At 47.3% G+C, this 15,838-nt stretch overlaps 1 protein-coding gene across 1 annotated transcript in view; it reads left to right on the top strand.

Moving 5' to 3' along the window:
* LOC130112364 (uncharacterized) overlaps window positions 1-2,421 on the top strand; it is a 43,277-nt gene extending 40,856 nt beyond the window's left edge. The window contains exons 10-11 of the mRNA XM_056279700.1: window positions 1,574-2,293; window positions 2,398-2,421. Of these exons, the coding sequence (XP_056135675.1) occupies window positions 1,574-2,293; window positions 2,398-2,421 (744 nt within the window). The remainder of the gene's footprint in view (window positions 1-1,573; window positions 2,294-2,397) is intronic.
* The last annotated feature ends 13,417 nt before the right edge of the window (window positions 2,422-15,838 follow it).

Below are 15,838 nucleotides of genomic sequence, written 5' to 3' on the forward strand. Positions count from 1 at the left end.
ACTAGCGCCTCCTCTGGTTGGTCTGGGCGCCTGTTCAGGGGGGAGGGGGAACTGGGGGGAATAGTGTGATCCTCCCATGTGCTACGTCCCCCTGGTGAAACTCCTCACTGTCAGGTGAAAAGAAGCGGCTGGCGACTCCACATGTATCGGAGGAGGCATGTGGTAGTCTGCAGCCCTACCTCGATTGGCAAGAGGGGATGGAGCAGAGACCGGGACGGCTCAGAAGAGTGGGGTAATTGGCCGGGTACAATTGGGGAGAAAAAAGGGGGGAAAATCCAAGAAAAAAAAACAAGGCAACAGAACAAGATGACATGTTGAATTAGTATGAATTACTTTTGTGTGAATTATGAGATGAGAACAATTTAATGAAGATCTTTGACTCGGGACGGAAACGGGATCAAAATATCTGACAACAAATTTTTCTTAAACATTTCTCATTTTGAAATAGCCTCGCAATATATTTTGAAGTTTCCTTTTAAGACTTTTTTTTTTGCACCGCTTGTAAGGCTGAGTTGCAACTGATGAAAACTGCCAACCGCATTTCAAGTTTTGCATCCATTGTCATTACGCAAAACATTATACCATGTGGTGTTCATCTGTTGCCTTTCTCCTACATTTGCAAATCTTTTCACATGAAGCACTTCTGTTAACTGACTTGGCTAGCTGCAACTTCATTGGTTTGCATGGTCATTTGACAGATGTGAGGTCATAAAAACCCACAACATACAGCATGTTGTTATGGGTGGTGTTGTCCTCTGAAGATGTCGAAATGGGGCAGAAGTATTATTTTTGCGAATTTTCTGAACTACCATGCCTTCATTTGTGAATTCTAATTCTTTCTAAAATGATAGAATAGGGACTTTTATAAGGGGTGGCACAGTGGCGCAGTGGTTAGTGCGGTCGCCTCACAGCAAGAAGGTCCTGGGTTCAAGCCCCGGGGTAGTCCTACCTTGGGGGTAGTCCCGGGTCATCCTCTGTGTGGAGTTTTCATGTTCTCCCCGTGTCTGTGTGGGTTTCCTCTGGGTGCTTTGGTTTCCTCCCACAGTCCAAAGACGTGTAGGTCAGGTGAATCGGCTATACTAAATTGTCCCTGGGTGTGAATGTGTGTGTGTGTGGCTGTGGGCCCTGTAGTAGCCTGGCGGCATGTCCAGGGTGTTTCCCTGCCTGCCACCCAATGACTGCTGGGATAGGCTCCAGCATCCCCGTGAGCAGGATAAGTGGTTTGGATAATGGATGGATGGATGGACTTTTATAAGACATTTTTCCTCCTGTCACATTGACTGAAATCTTCTATGTTCTTTGATATCAGATTGGCTTTTCTACACCCACATTGTCCAACCTCATCATTATCTGTCTGTCTGTTTGTCTGTGTCTGTCTGTCTGTCTGTCTGTCTGTCCATCTATCTATCTGTCTGTCTGTGTGTCTACCTATCACATTGTAGGCAGTTATAATATCACCATCATGATTATCCATGTCATGGGTGACATGGATAGCCTTGTCATATTACCAACCCCTGTTGCTATCATATTTTTTATATATTTCACCTTGACCCTCCCTCCTTCCCCCCTCTAGGTCTGGCTGACCCCTCAGTTTACCAATGACTCCTATGTCCTGACACCAGTGGACATATGCTCAGTGGAGGTCACCAATACTGTTGAGTCTATAGTCGCTCAGGGCTCAGAGGCTGCACTGCCAGGAAAGAGAAACTGGGATAGCTGCTCCCGGTCAACTAGCTCCAGTGTCTCTAACCCCATCAGGCCTCCCTTCTGCCCTCCTCCCCTCTCCATTTGCACTAAAGGAAATCTGCAGCCCTGTGCGGCCGACTCACCCTACAGGTTCATTGGCAGTCAAAGCGGAGGAGCAAAGGACAGAGCGGAAGAGCATGATGTTGATATGGAGAATTTGAAATTGCTTTCTTGCATTGGAATGAGAGAAGAGTCGGTGCAAGAATCATGGGATGGTGATCGGGATGAGAAGCTCCAGCCCCAGCAGTGTGAGCTCCAGAGCCATGACTCGGGCATGGGCTGCTCAGAGGTGGAGCAGGTCAGCGAAGCGAGCATGGAGGAAATGGATGAGACAAATTCACCCAATGGCCACAGCAAGCAGCTGCAAGAACAGGATGGAAAAAAGGAGAAGGGAAAAGAAACAGAGATTAGTCAAATATTTGGTGGCATTTTCAGCCAAGGGTCTATTCAGGTTTGCTCGGATTATGAGCAAATTGAGAAAATGCGGGCCCCATACCCGGTGCTCCAGAGCGCAGATTCCGGCATTTCCAATCAGTGTAAGGAGCAGGTCAGTCAGGAGGGACAGGAGGAAGAAGACAGCCATGTCGGATCTAAAGCAACCGTGTATCCCTCCTGTATTCCCCAAGACTCCCATCATTCTCTTATTTCCAGAAGCTTAAACTTCCCTTGTCCTGAAATAGATTCACAGCTTGGCCCTCTTACAGGTCATTTATCAGAGGGGATCTCTCTCATACCTTGTACAAGGTCAATAGAACCCTCAGGTGCTGGCTATATGCCAGTGGGAGAGGCACAGAACTGAAAAAAAAGAAACTCATTGACAGGACAAAATGAAATATACTTGGGCTACAGTAAATGAATACTATTCATATCATCAGTGCTGTATACTGTTCCATCCATCCATTATCCAAACCACTTATCCTGCTGTCAAAGGTCGCGGGGTTGCTGGAGCTTATCTCAGCAGTCATTGGGCAGCAGCAGGCAAGGAAACACTCTGGACAGGCCACAAGGCCATCACAGGGCAGAATGACTGTAGTGTCATCTCGATTTTATCTGAATTTAAAAGCTGAAAGTTAAGTGACATACAATTTTTCACAGTACCCGAGCAGGCCTCTAAATTAGTCATTTGAGTATGATCATCAGCCCTTATAAGATCAGCCTAGCAATGGGAATTTATTCCGTAACTGCGTATAATTTTGCCAAGAAATATAAAGCGAGAAAAGTAGAGGGCCAAGAACTGAGCCCTGAGGTACACCATATTCAATGTCTCAAACTGGTGTTGTTCGTTTACATACAGTAAATGCAAAATATCACCATGCTACTGTGCATGATGATTTCAAAACAATACAGGAGACAAAATTCTGAGTGTCTGACATTAAATTGATAGTGTCTTCTAAAACGGCATACTTTATTCACCTCCCAGGGCCAGGCAACTTAAACAGCAAACTCCAAACCACACCATTTATATCAAATCAAATCAAATCACTTTTATTTGTATTGCCTGATATCACAAATTACAAATTTGCCTCAGTGGGCTTAACAGCAACACAATATCCTGTCCTTAGACCCTCTCATCAGATAAGGAACAACCCCCTAAAAAAAACCTTTAACAGGGAGAAAAAATAGGAAGAAATCTCAGAGAGAGCAACAGAGGAGGGATCTCTCCCAAGACGGAAAATGTACAATGGATGTTGTGTCTATGCAATTTACACAATATAACATTGAAAGAGGATAACAAAATTACAATGGACTTATAAAATGTATGAAGAATATGATGCGCAGGATTCCAAGCAGTGTCCAGACGCCATCGAAACAATCCAGGACCCAAGCCATGCGACCACCATCATGTAAAAAAAAATTTACATATATATATATATATGTGGATTAATAAAAAGAAAATGTGATGAGGGGAATGGCAGGCAGCGTCCAAGTGGCAACCACCATCACCACGGAGACCTGGGAGGAGAACCGACTGCACATGCACACAAGAGAGACTCACATGACACCATTCACACACAGAAAAAGAGAAAGGAGAAGACATTATTCACAGAGAGAGAAAAGACATGTTAGAGAAGAGAACAGTTTGCAATAGTCATTAGTCATAATCAATTAAGTCATCAATTAGTCATAAACTATACTCTATAATCTCGTCGGCAGAACAGTGGTTGGTAAATTCATTGAGACAGAAAACCGACCCACCGTGCAGTACAGGTTGTGAAGCACTCAACTTAAAGGCAACTAATTGTAAGCTAAGGTAAAACGATGAGTTTTAAGTTTGGATTTAACGGACTCAGCAGACTCTGGGAAGGTATGGAGTCAAGGAGAGAAGTGTGGAAGGACAGATGGTGGTCGATTTTGCGAAAAGGATGGAAATGGCTGTGGTGAATACATATTTCAAGAAGAGGTAGGAACACAGGGTGACGTACAAGAGTGGAGGAAAGTGCACACAGGTGGACTATATCTTATGTAGAAGGCGCCATCTAAAAGGGATTGGAGACTGCAATGTGGTGACTGGGGAGAACGTAGCTAGGCAGCATCGGATGGTGGTCTGTAGGATGACTTTGCAGACCAAGAAGAAGAGGAAGCAAGTGTAGACGGAGCCGAAGATCAAATGGTGGAAGTTGAAGAAGGAAGAATGTTGTGTGGAGTTCAGGCAGGAGTTAAGACAGGCACTGGGTGGTAGTGAAGAGTTGCCAGATAGCTCGGCAACCACTGCAGAAGTAGTGAGGGAGACAGCTAGGAAGGTACTCAGTGTGTCATCTGGACAGAGGAAGGAAGACAAGGAGACTTGGTGGTGGAATGAAGAAGAACGGCAAAGTATACAGAGGAAGAGGTTGGCAAAGAAGAAGTAAGATAGTAAGAGAGATGAAGAAAGTAGACAGGAGTACAAGGAGATGCAGCTTAAAGTGAAGAGAGAGGTGGCAAAGGCAAAGGAAAAGGCGTATGGTGAGTTGTATGACAGATTAGACACTAAGGAAGGAGACAAGGACTTGTACCGATTGGCTAGACAGAGGGACCAAGCTGCAAAGGATGTGCAGCAAGTTAGGATGATCAAGGATAGAGATGGAAATGTGCTGACAAGCGAGGAGAGTGTGCTGAGAAGGTGGAAGGAGTACTTTGAGGGGCTGATGAATGAAGAAAATGAGAGAGAGAGAAGGTTGGATGATGTAGGGATAGTGAATCAGGAAGTTCAGTGGATCAGCAAGGAGGAAGTGAGGGAAGCTATGAAGAGGATGAAGAGTTGAAAGACAGTTGGTCCTGATGACATACCTGTGGAGGCATGGAGATGTTTAGGAGAGATGGCAGTGGGGTTTTTAACTAGATTGTTTAACACAATCTTGGAAAGCGAGAGGATGCCTGAGGAGTGGAGAAGAAGCATACTGGTACCAATTTTCAGGAATAAGGGCGATGTGCAGAACTGTAGCAACTACAGAGGTATAAAGTTGATCAGCCACAGCATGAAGATATGGGAAAGAGTAATAGAAGCTAGGTTGAGAGGAGAGGTGACGATTAGCGAGCAGCAGTATGGTTTCATGCCACGAAAGAGCACCACAGATGCGATGTTTGCTTTGAGAATGTTGACTGAGAAGTATAGAGAAGGCCAGAAAGTGTTACATTGTGTCTTTGTAGATTTAGAGAAAGCATACCACAGGGTGCCGAGAGAGGAGGTGTGGTATTGTATGAGGAAGTCCAGAGTTGCAGAGAAGTATGTAGGAGTGGTGCCGGATATGTATGAGGGAAGTGTGACAATGGTGAGGTGTGTGGTTGGAATGACAGATGAGTTCAAGGTGGAGGTGGGATTACATCAAGGATCGGCTCTGAGCCCTTTCTTGTTTGCAATGGTGATAGACAGGTTGACGGACAAGATCAGGAAGGAGTCTCCATGGACGATGATGTTCGCGGATGACATTGTGATCTATAGCAAGAGTAGGGTGCAGGTTAAGGAGAGCCTGGAGAGGTGGAGGTATGCACTGGAGAGAAGAGGAATGAAAGTCAGTAGGAGCAAGACGGAATACCTATGCATGAATGAGAGAGAGGACAGTGGAATGGTGAGGATGCAAGGAGTAGAGGTAATGAAGGCATATGAGTTTAAATACTTGGGGTCAGCTGTCCAAAGTAATGGGGAGTGCAGTAGAGAGGTGAAGAAGAGAGTGCAGGCAGGGTGGAGTGGGTGGAGAAGAGTGTCAGGAGTGATTTGCGACAGAAGGGTACCTGCAAGAGTTAAAGGGAAGGTTTACAAGATGGTTGTGAGACCAGCTATGTTATGTGGTTTGGAGACAGTGGCACTGATGAAAAGACAGGAGGAGCTGGAGGTGGCAGAGTTGAAGATGTTAAGATTTTCACTGGGAGTGAAGAAGGAGGACAGGATTAGGAATGATTATATTAGAGGGACAGCTCAAGTTGGACGGTTTGGAGACAAAGCAAGAGAGGCAAGATTGAGATGGCTTGGACATGTGAGGAGGAGAGATGCTGGGTATATTGGGAGAAGGATGCTGACTATGGAGCTGCCAGGAAAGAGGAAAAGAGGAAGGCCAAAGAGGAGGTTTATGGACGTGGTGAGGGAGGACATACAGGTGGCTGGTGTGACAGAGGAAGATGCAGAAGACAGGTAGAAATGGAAACGGATGATCCACTGTGGCGACCCCTAACGGGAGCAGCCGAAAGTAGTAGTAGTAGGGACTCAACAGACTGATTGTCTGATGGCAGCAGGCACGTTATTCCACAAGAACAGAGCCCGATAGGAAAAGGCCCTGCCACCAGCTGACTTCTTTTTAACTTTGGGTACACAGGAGCCCTGTAGTTTGAGAGCAAAGAGCTCAAGATGGAATGTACGGTTTAAGGAGATCAGACAGGTAAGATGGGGCAAGTCCATTTAGGATTTTATAAGTCAGCTGAAGCACCTTGTATTCTGATCTAACATGGACAGGAAGCTAATGAAGGGAGGCAAGAATTGGTGTAATATGGTCAATGTGGTGAGTGGCAATTAGATCTGTGCTGACATTCACTGGACAGGCCAATAATGCTTCAAATGTGATGAGAAAATGATCTGACACAGCAGATGTGGTTGGCAAGACATTCAGATCAGAAACAGCTATCCCTTTAGATAAAACCAAATCAAGGGTATTACCACTGCAATGAGTCGACTCTTGAACAAACTGAGTGAACCAAAAGTATCAACTAGTGCCAGAAAGGCTTTACTTAGAGGATCAGCAGCCTTATTCAGATGAATATTGAAATCACCTAGAATTAGAATCTCATCAGAGTGAGTAAAAAGGCCTGAGACAAATTCTCCAAATTCTTCAAGAAATAACGAGTAACAGCCAGGAGGCCGGTAGAGTATCACAATTTGGACTGAGCCGAGTCTATTCATGGCTGAGGGAGATGGACCAAGAACAAGAGACTCAAAAGACTGGAATTTAGATTCAAGTCTAGAAGTCAGATTGAAAATAGTTTTATATATTAAGGCAACGCCCCCGCCTTGTTTATTTGCCTGAGGTACATGGGCATAAGTATAGTCAGGTGGGGAAGCTTCATTTAAGGGAAGGAAAACATTTGGTTTCAGCCATGTTTCACGTAACCCAATCATATCAAAACTATGTTCAAGAATCGGATCATTTATTACTAAGGCTTTGGTAGACAGTGATCTGATATCTATGAAACCAAATTCAAGCATCTTGTGGGAACGATCAGTAGTAGGCAGAACTTTAGAGCTACCGACAGGTGAAAGATTAATTGGAATTAGACACCTTGTTGACAGTTTTGGCAACCAACGCTTTGGACGATATGTGGTCACATTCTTGATAACATTAGATGTTTGGTTCTGTAGGTTATTATGTACCTTATTGCAAATGTCACCACTACCAGTGGTAGGAATAATTACTAGATTATTGTGATTCACACATTTAGGAGAGGAGAGCTTGGGAGCAATACAGCAGGGTAGGGAGACAGTCTCAATGTTATAGACCAAGCTATCAGGCTGATAGTCTACGCTATGAGAAATTCCCTGACTAATTATATTAATTAAACTACTTGACTCCACATCCGCACTAGATTTAAACCTAGCAGGCTCTCTAATCACCTGCAACCTGCTGAATGAGAAGTCCCTAGTGTCAAAGTAAACGTAAACAGCTATCTATATTGCTAGACAAAGAGCGGCGCCGTCCCCAGTAGGGTGAATGCCGTCCGCTTTCAGTAGGTAAGGGCGGCCCCAGAAAGAAGGCCAGTTATCAACAAAGCCGAACCCCTGCTCATTACAGTAGCGAGCCAGCCAGCGGTTCATTGAGGTGAGCCTACTGTACATCTCATCATTACCCCTCACAGGTAAGGGACCAGAGACAATTAATCGATGCCGACACATCTTTCTGGCAAACTCAAGCATTCTGACTAGGCTGGCTTTTGTGATCTCTGATTGCTTCATCCTCGCATTATTGGTGCCGACATGAATAACAATGTTGCTGAAAGTAGTGGCGCTGTGTCCTGGGTTCCCTGACTCTCCCTCCGTGATGCCAGCACCCTAAGATTATCCTCTATGTCGGAGACTCTGGCCCCGGGTAAACAGGGAACCAAGGCTGGCGAAGCTAATCTAACATTGCGGGTAATGGAGGCTCCTATCACTAGGAGGGGGAGAAGCACGATGGCCGGTAGGACCACCAACAGGGCTGGTGAGTGGAGAAAACCGGTTTGCAGTCGGGAGAGGTGACTGCAGACCAGGCCACACGACAAATGGCTTGCTCTTGCGAGCCTTCCCGCGCCGGTAAACAGAGACAAACTCCGCCACATCTGCCGACGAGGCTGAGCTAGTGCTAACAATAGCAGGCCTGCTCTCAGGCCCGGGGCTACTGAGCTAGTGCTAACAATAGCAGGCCTGCTGTCAGGCCCGGGGCTACTGAGCTAGTGCTAACAATAGCAGGCCTGCTGTCAGGCCCGGGGCTACTGAGCTAGTGCTAACCTGCTATTGACTGCGAATGTAATAGAGCTAACTGGTAAGCTAGGCTAAGCTCAAAGCTAGTGTAAACTACTAACAAGACCCGTTAGGTCTGACCCTTTAGCCGAGCGGTTAGTGATGTCGCCTTGTGGTGCAGTACACCCCGTATCGAATCCCGCACCGGGCAAGAAAATAACCGGTTCCACTAGTAGCAAACTAGGAACGAGAAGCTGCCTACTAAAAACAAGATTCGTATAAGAAAGAAAAATAGAGAATCTAGCGATAAGTGAACTGAGCACAGAAAATAGCCAAATCAGAACAAAATGAAGAGGTTAGGGCAGAATATAGAGAAGAAATAGTAAGAAAATAAAAGGTGTCGATCTCACGAAGGCGGACGCTGGAAACCGCTGGCAGTGATCAGTCAGCTCGGTGGAAGTATACCCCCCATGGTTTTCAGATGCCGGTTGGTTGGTTGGTCAGTCTGTGTCCTTGATAGCATGTAAGCCACTGTAAAAAAGATTGGCTGAAAACTAGTACTATTTAGCATTTATTGAAATGCCAATTATTTATTTTGTATTATTAAGTATTATTATTATTATGTATTGTAGGGTTATTTATTCATGCAGTTTTTCCAGCTATTCACTTCATTTTGTGGTATGACAAAAAAAATACAGAATACTGAAGTGAGAAGAGGGAAATCCGGTGATAGAATACGATGCACAAAACATATGAAGTGAAACATGGAGAGATTTGTGCACAAAAGAGTTGAAAGACAGCTGATAAAAACATCTCAGCCAAAGAGAAAATCCCTCCTTTTTTATGATCCTGGGAGAGGTATCCTTTATATGTTAATCATGTAAATGTGTGTATTTTGGATCAATGTCCATTATCAGTGCTTTAAGTTGGAAATATGTTGGGCGCCCTGGTGGCTAACCCAGTAGGGTGTGTACCGTATATCTAAGGCCGAGTCCTTCCTGCCACAGCCTGGGTTCGACTCCGACTCAGGCCCTTTGCTGCTTGTCATCTCCAGTCTCTCTCTACGGTTACTCCTGTCAGTGCCGCTGAGCAGAGGAGGAGGAAGGGGTGGAGGTGAGAGTCGGAAGTCTGAATGTTGGCACTGTGACTGCTGGTGGAGGGAGAGAGCTGGCAGGCTGGCAGGGGCAGGGTATTATAAGTCGAAACTTCCTCCTGCTCCTTTTCGAACATGTAATGTTTGTTTGCTGTGTTTGGAATAATTACATTTTGCTTGCTATGTTTGAAATAAAGACCTACCTAACCTACCCTAACCTACCCTACCCTACCCTAACCTAACCTAACTGACAGTCAGGATGTTTTTTATTATTGTTTTATTATTGGCTCTTATGTAAACTGTAACACAGTTGTTGGTCAAATACATCATCTTTTATGCCACTAAACCATTTTGGCTTTGTTGTGGAAACCTTATATCAAATAAAGTGATGAGACTTGATTTGAGTTTGTTAATATTCATCCATTTTTGAATAACTGGACATTACCTCAATTCCCATCCTCAGCAATTCCGAAACACAGATGCTCCTGAGACATATCGCTGTACACGTAAAATCCTTTAGAGACTTAAAACCCTTCCACAGTAACATTTAAGATTTCATGCAAACTAATTTTGCCAGAATGCACACAATAAATGTGGGTTTGAATTGGTTTCTGTTTGAAGGAGCAACGAAAGGCACAAATATTCCTCCGCTCACCTACCGGTAAAGTGGTCGACTATAAAAACATTACGAGGGCATGGCACCATCTTCTATGTGTGGAGCCTACTTTGGGTCGAACCCCGCCCCCGTGGCAAAGCAACGACATGCTGATTGGACTGGGGAGGGGGGATTCTAACCTTTATTAGAAAGAGTAATATACATACCTGTGGAGGCATGGAGATGTCTAGGAGAGATGGCAGTGGAGTTTTTAACTAGATTGTTTAGCACAATCTTGGAAAGTGAGAGGAGGCCTGAGGAGTGGAGAAGAAGCATACTGGTACCGCCATCTAAAAGGGATTGGAGACTGCAATGTGGTGACTGGGGAGAACGTAGCTAGGCAGCATCGGATGGTGGTCTGTAGGATGACTTTGCAGACCAAGAAGAAGAGGAAGCAAGTGTAGACAGAGCCGAAGATCAAATGGTGGAAGTTGAAGAAGGAAGAATGTTGTGTGGAGTTCAGGCAGGAGTTAAGACAGGCACTGGGTGGTAGTGAAGAGTTGCCAGATAGGTTAAGAGGAGAGGTGGCGATCAGCGAGCAGCAGTATGGTTTCATGCCACCAAAGAGCACCACAGATGTGATGTTTGCTTTGAGAATGTTGATGGAGAAGTATAGAGAAGGCCAGAAGGAGGTACATTGTGTCTTTGGGGATTTAGAGAAAGCATCCCAGATAGCAAAACTGCTGTGGCCCGGACCCGTCCCACACCCGACACTTCATCCGGCCCACACACCGTGTGGAATGATGGCACTTCGGCGGTCCGCTCCTGTTTGCCACATCTGGGTCAGAACCAAGCCATAACAATGCCACATATTTGCCAAAGGTGGCCCATATTTGTTTTGTGATATTTTGGGCCATATTCACCATTTACCACACGGGGAACTTCAGGGTCACATCCGGATTACATGTTGTCCAGAGCACCGCATCTTTGCCAAAAAAGGCCCACATTTGATTTGGCATATTTGGGCCATATTTGCTATTATACATGTGGGCCACTTCAGGCTCACATCCATTTTGTCAGGGCCAGAAGGCCATCAGTGCCGCATCACTGCCTGAAGTGGCCCACATCCGGATGCTATCTGGAATATGACAGGGTGCCGAGAGAGGAGGTGTGGTATTGTATGAGGAAGTCAGGAGTGGCAGAGAAGTATGTAGGAGTGGTGCAGGATATGTATGACAATGGTGAGGTGTGTGGTTGGAATGACAGATGGGTTCAAGATGGAGGTAGGATTACATCAAAGATCGGGTCTGAGTCAAGTCAAGTCAATTTTATTTGTATAGCCCAACATCCCAAATTACAAATGTGCCTCGGTGGGCTTTACAGCAACACAACATCCTGTCCTTAGACCCTCGCATCAGATAAGGAACCACAACCTAAAAAAAACCTTTAACAGGGAGAAAAAACAGGAAGAAACCTCAGGGAGAGCAACAGAGGAGGGATCTCTCTCCCAAGACGGACAGCGTGCAATGAATGTTGTGTTTACACAATTTACACAAGACAACATTGAAAGAGGATAACAGAATTATAAAATTTATGAAGAATATGATGCTCAAATGGAAACGGATGATCCGCTGTGGCGACCCCTAACGGGAGCAGCCGAAAGTAGTAGTAGTAGATGAAGAATATGATGCTCAGGATGCCAAGCAGTGTCCAGACGCCACCGGAAGCCCAGGACCCAAGTCAAAACTATGATGACTAAAAGAAACTATGAGGTTTGCGGATGACATTGTGATCTGTAGTGAGAGTAGGGTGCAGGTAGAGGAGAGCCTGGGGAGGTGGAGGTATGCTCTGGAGAGAGGAGGAATGAAAGCCAGTAGGAGCATGACGGAATACCTATGCATGAATGAGAGGGAGGACAGTTGAATGGTAAGTGTAGGAGCCAATTAGGAAGGTTCACAGTTTTTTGACCACACACCCAGAGACACATGCTGATGCAGTCATTACTTCTGGTCCTGGATATTACTTTGTCAGATGGAAATACGTTCGAATTTAATGGACACTAACAGTAAATGGACGGAGTGTTCAACTGGCAAGTTTGTCTCGGACGTTGGTTCATCACACGGTAATAAGTGCGTCAATTACGTCATCTGTGGTGCAACGCCTCGGTGGCTTAGCCTCTACAGTAAGGACGCAAGGAGTAGAGCGGACGAAGCACATGAGTTCATATATTTGGGGTCAAATGTCCAAAGTAACTGGGAGTGCAGAAGAGAGGTGAAGAAGAGAGTGCAGGCAGGGTGGAGTGGGTGGAGAACAGGGGCGTTTCCAGGATTTGAAGACATTCAGGGCTTAGCCCGGACTCCGTTGCCCCTCGTCGGTCGCCACAGGACTTAATCCGAGATGTTAGGGTGGATTCCCTTTATGGAGGACACCTGTGCGTGGTGCACAGAAAACCACTACACAGTCCTTGACAGATCTGGGTCAAGATCCGGATTTGAAGACATTCAGGGCTTAGCCCGGACTCCGTTGCCACTCGTCGGTCGCCATAGGACTTAATCCGAGATGTTGGGGTGGATTCCCTTTATGGAGGACACCTGTGCGTGGTGCACAGAAAACCACTACACAGTCGTTGACAGATCTGGGTCAAGATCCAGTGGCGTGGAGTCCAAGACGACTGGGGACCCATTTCTGCTGCAGCCTTGATACTGTAGCGAATTCGGGGGACAACGCAACAACCACAGGAACTGCCGCGGCCGGGACGCGAACCCGTATCGCCCGCACCGCAGGAGACGTCGCTAACCGCTCGACTAAAGGGTCAGACCCGCCAGCCAGCGGCCAGCGTGTCGAATTATCCATGCACGTTACAGTACGTTTTCCCAGCCGTTATGTTGCTTCCCTAAAGTCGCCATCATCCTCCGCCTGTTGTTGCGTGATTCAAACGGCGAGAAGCTCCACGGCGTCCTTCACAACGGTGCTCCGCTCACGGCGTCCTGAGCGGCGGATGAGATGCAGCGGTGCTCCGCTCCGGCGTCCTGAGCAGCGGATGAGATGCAGCTGTGCTCCTCTCCGGCGTCCTGAGCGGCGGATGAGATGCAGCGGTGCTCCTCTCCGGCGTCCTGAGCGGCGGATGAGCAGACGAGATGCAGCTGTCGAAGCGCTCCCAACACCTAGTCCCCCCCCCCCGGCTGGCTCCCTCGTCGCCGCCGTACTCATCAAACATGCAGAAACTCGTCTCCAAAACTCCAACGAAGCACAGTTTGTGACTTGAACTGTGGAGGACTAAGAACCCATTTACGCTCAGCGTTAAATACGCATACGAACGGAGCCTTCTGTCCGTACTCGGCGCTCATTTCTGCACGTTTTCAGGGAGCCTGCGGATCCGTGCAAACGGAGCAGTACCACCGGAAACGCCGCAGGAAGTCGGGGGGCAGTGTTGCGCAGTGTAGTTAATAGCTGACGCGCGACCAGCCAGCGACGCGCAACAAAGAAGACGGAGAAACGGCGGAACTTTCTGAGGAGAGGCTGTGCCGAAGTAGTGGAAATGTTTCAGTTTCTCTCACAGGGGAAATCAGGGAGAGGAATTCTCCGTCCACATGCCGCGATGTGTTTAATGGCCGCACAGACCACGCTGCCTCGTTTTTAACAGATACGTCGGCCATGTTTGTTCTCCTCCTCTTCTTCGTGGGAATTTCCGGCAGCCTAGACGCCTCACCGCGGAACTCGGAAGTCTGAACTTAACTCCGAACTGCCCTGGAGTGGGTGTATTGCTTAACAACCACGCCAATGTAAAACACGGGCGGGCAGCGACGTTTAGAACATTTGAAACGGACGTATCTATTAAAAAAGGGCGCACGAGTGAGCCTTAAAGCCGACGCTTTAAGCCACCGACGCGGCGCACAGCGGCGTCTCGTCCGCTCATCTGCTGCCCGGCACACCGTGAGCGGGTCGCTGTGGAGCTTCTCGCCGCTTGAATCACGGAGCAACGTTCATCTTAAGGAGGTATGTGTGGCGCTACCACCGTTAAGGTGGCCATGTAAGTGTAAACTACTAATAAGACACGTTAGCCCCTAGCTAGCTAACGGGTCTGACCCTTTAGCCGAGCGGTTAGTGATGTCGCCTTGTGGTGCAGTACACCCCGTATCGAATCCCGCACCGGGCAAGAAAATAACCGGTACCATTGGTGGCAGCGGTGGGATCCGGAAGTGTGCAGATCTTCGGAGCGCGGGAAGAACAAAGCGCGAGGGCGCGCTTCCGGGGAGGGTGACGACTGTAAACTACTAATAAGACACGTTAGCCCCTAGCTAGCTAGCGGATCTGACCCTTTAGCCGAGCGGTTAGTGATGTCACCTTGTGGTGCAGTACACCGTTTCGAATCCCGCACCGGGCAAGAAAATAACCGGTTACATAAGTTTGAGTCAACACATAAGGGCGTAATTCCAGTGCATTGGTTGCTGAAGCGGATGAACAATAAACATTGTGTCGATAGATTTTTTTTGCCGTCAGTTGACGTCAGACTGTTAAATATGGAAGAGTCCCGTTGCGGACGCGGGACATACCGTCAGGTGCGAGTGTGCCTACTGCTGGCGAACAGGACAATGTGGCCAGCTGTAGTGAAACACAAACGAGCAAGCGGGCGGTCAAGCTTTCTGCTAAAGCGCTTGCTGACAGGTTGGACAGACTGCAAAGTGGTAGAAAAGCTAAGCTAAATAAGGCTAGCAATTTAAGAAAAAATGATACAAGGTTTAATGCAGAATGGTAAAAATCCAGAGGTACAAAATGCTCTTGATGGTTACAGTGAATTGTGTGAGGAAATAAGGTGCATGCATGACTCCTTGAATGTCATCAGCCACTGCAAATAGGCATGATCAGTGCGTATGGTGAAAGACCAGCCACACAGGTAATACTTAAAAGTGCCAGTCACCATAACCTACCGTACAGTAGAACGGCATGGCAACGCAGATGCACTGTCTCGTCGGCCATGCAGCTCAGAGGGCTGCCAGTATTGTGATCGCAGAGAAGCCAGGGAACATGAGCTTGTCATGGGGGTGTGTGGGCAGGACAGAGAAGAGCATGGGGTGGCCATACTGGTGAGTGGAGAGCTACAGGTGGTGGATAATACAGATTGGTCCACAGAGCAGAGACAGGACCGGGACCTGCAGCCTGTGATGCTGTGGGTGGGTGCACAGCAGCGACCACCATGGGAAGAGGTGGCAGCTCTCGCCCTGTGGACAAGGGCTGTGGGCCAAGTTCAAGACTCTGTGGCTGCTAGATGGGGTTCTCCAATCAGCCTGGGTGGAACCAGCAACCGGGGAGAAGAGGTGGCAAGTGGTGGTGCCCGGAGGGTTACAGGAGGTGGTTCTCAAAGCCATGCATGACTTGCAGGCTTGGGTCAGTTTGGAGTGATGAAGATGCTCTGCCGGCTGCTACTGAGGACGTCTGAGGCAGGATGCTGAGGACTTTTGCAGGCACTACAACCTCTGCGCAGCTCACAAAGGGCCACAGGGCCAGT

The sequence above is a fragment of the Lampris incognitus genome, chromosome 5 (assembly GCF_029633865.1).
Source record: "Lampris incognitus isolate fLamInc1 chromosome 5, fLamInc1.hap2, whole genome shotgun sequence".
Classification (NCBI taxonomy): domain Eukaryota; kingdom Metazoa; phylum Chordata; class Actinopteri; order Lampriformes; family Lampridae; genus Lampris; species Lampris incognitus.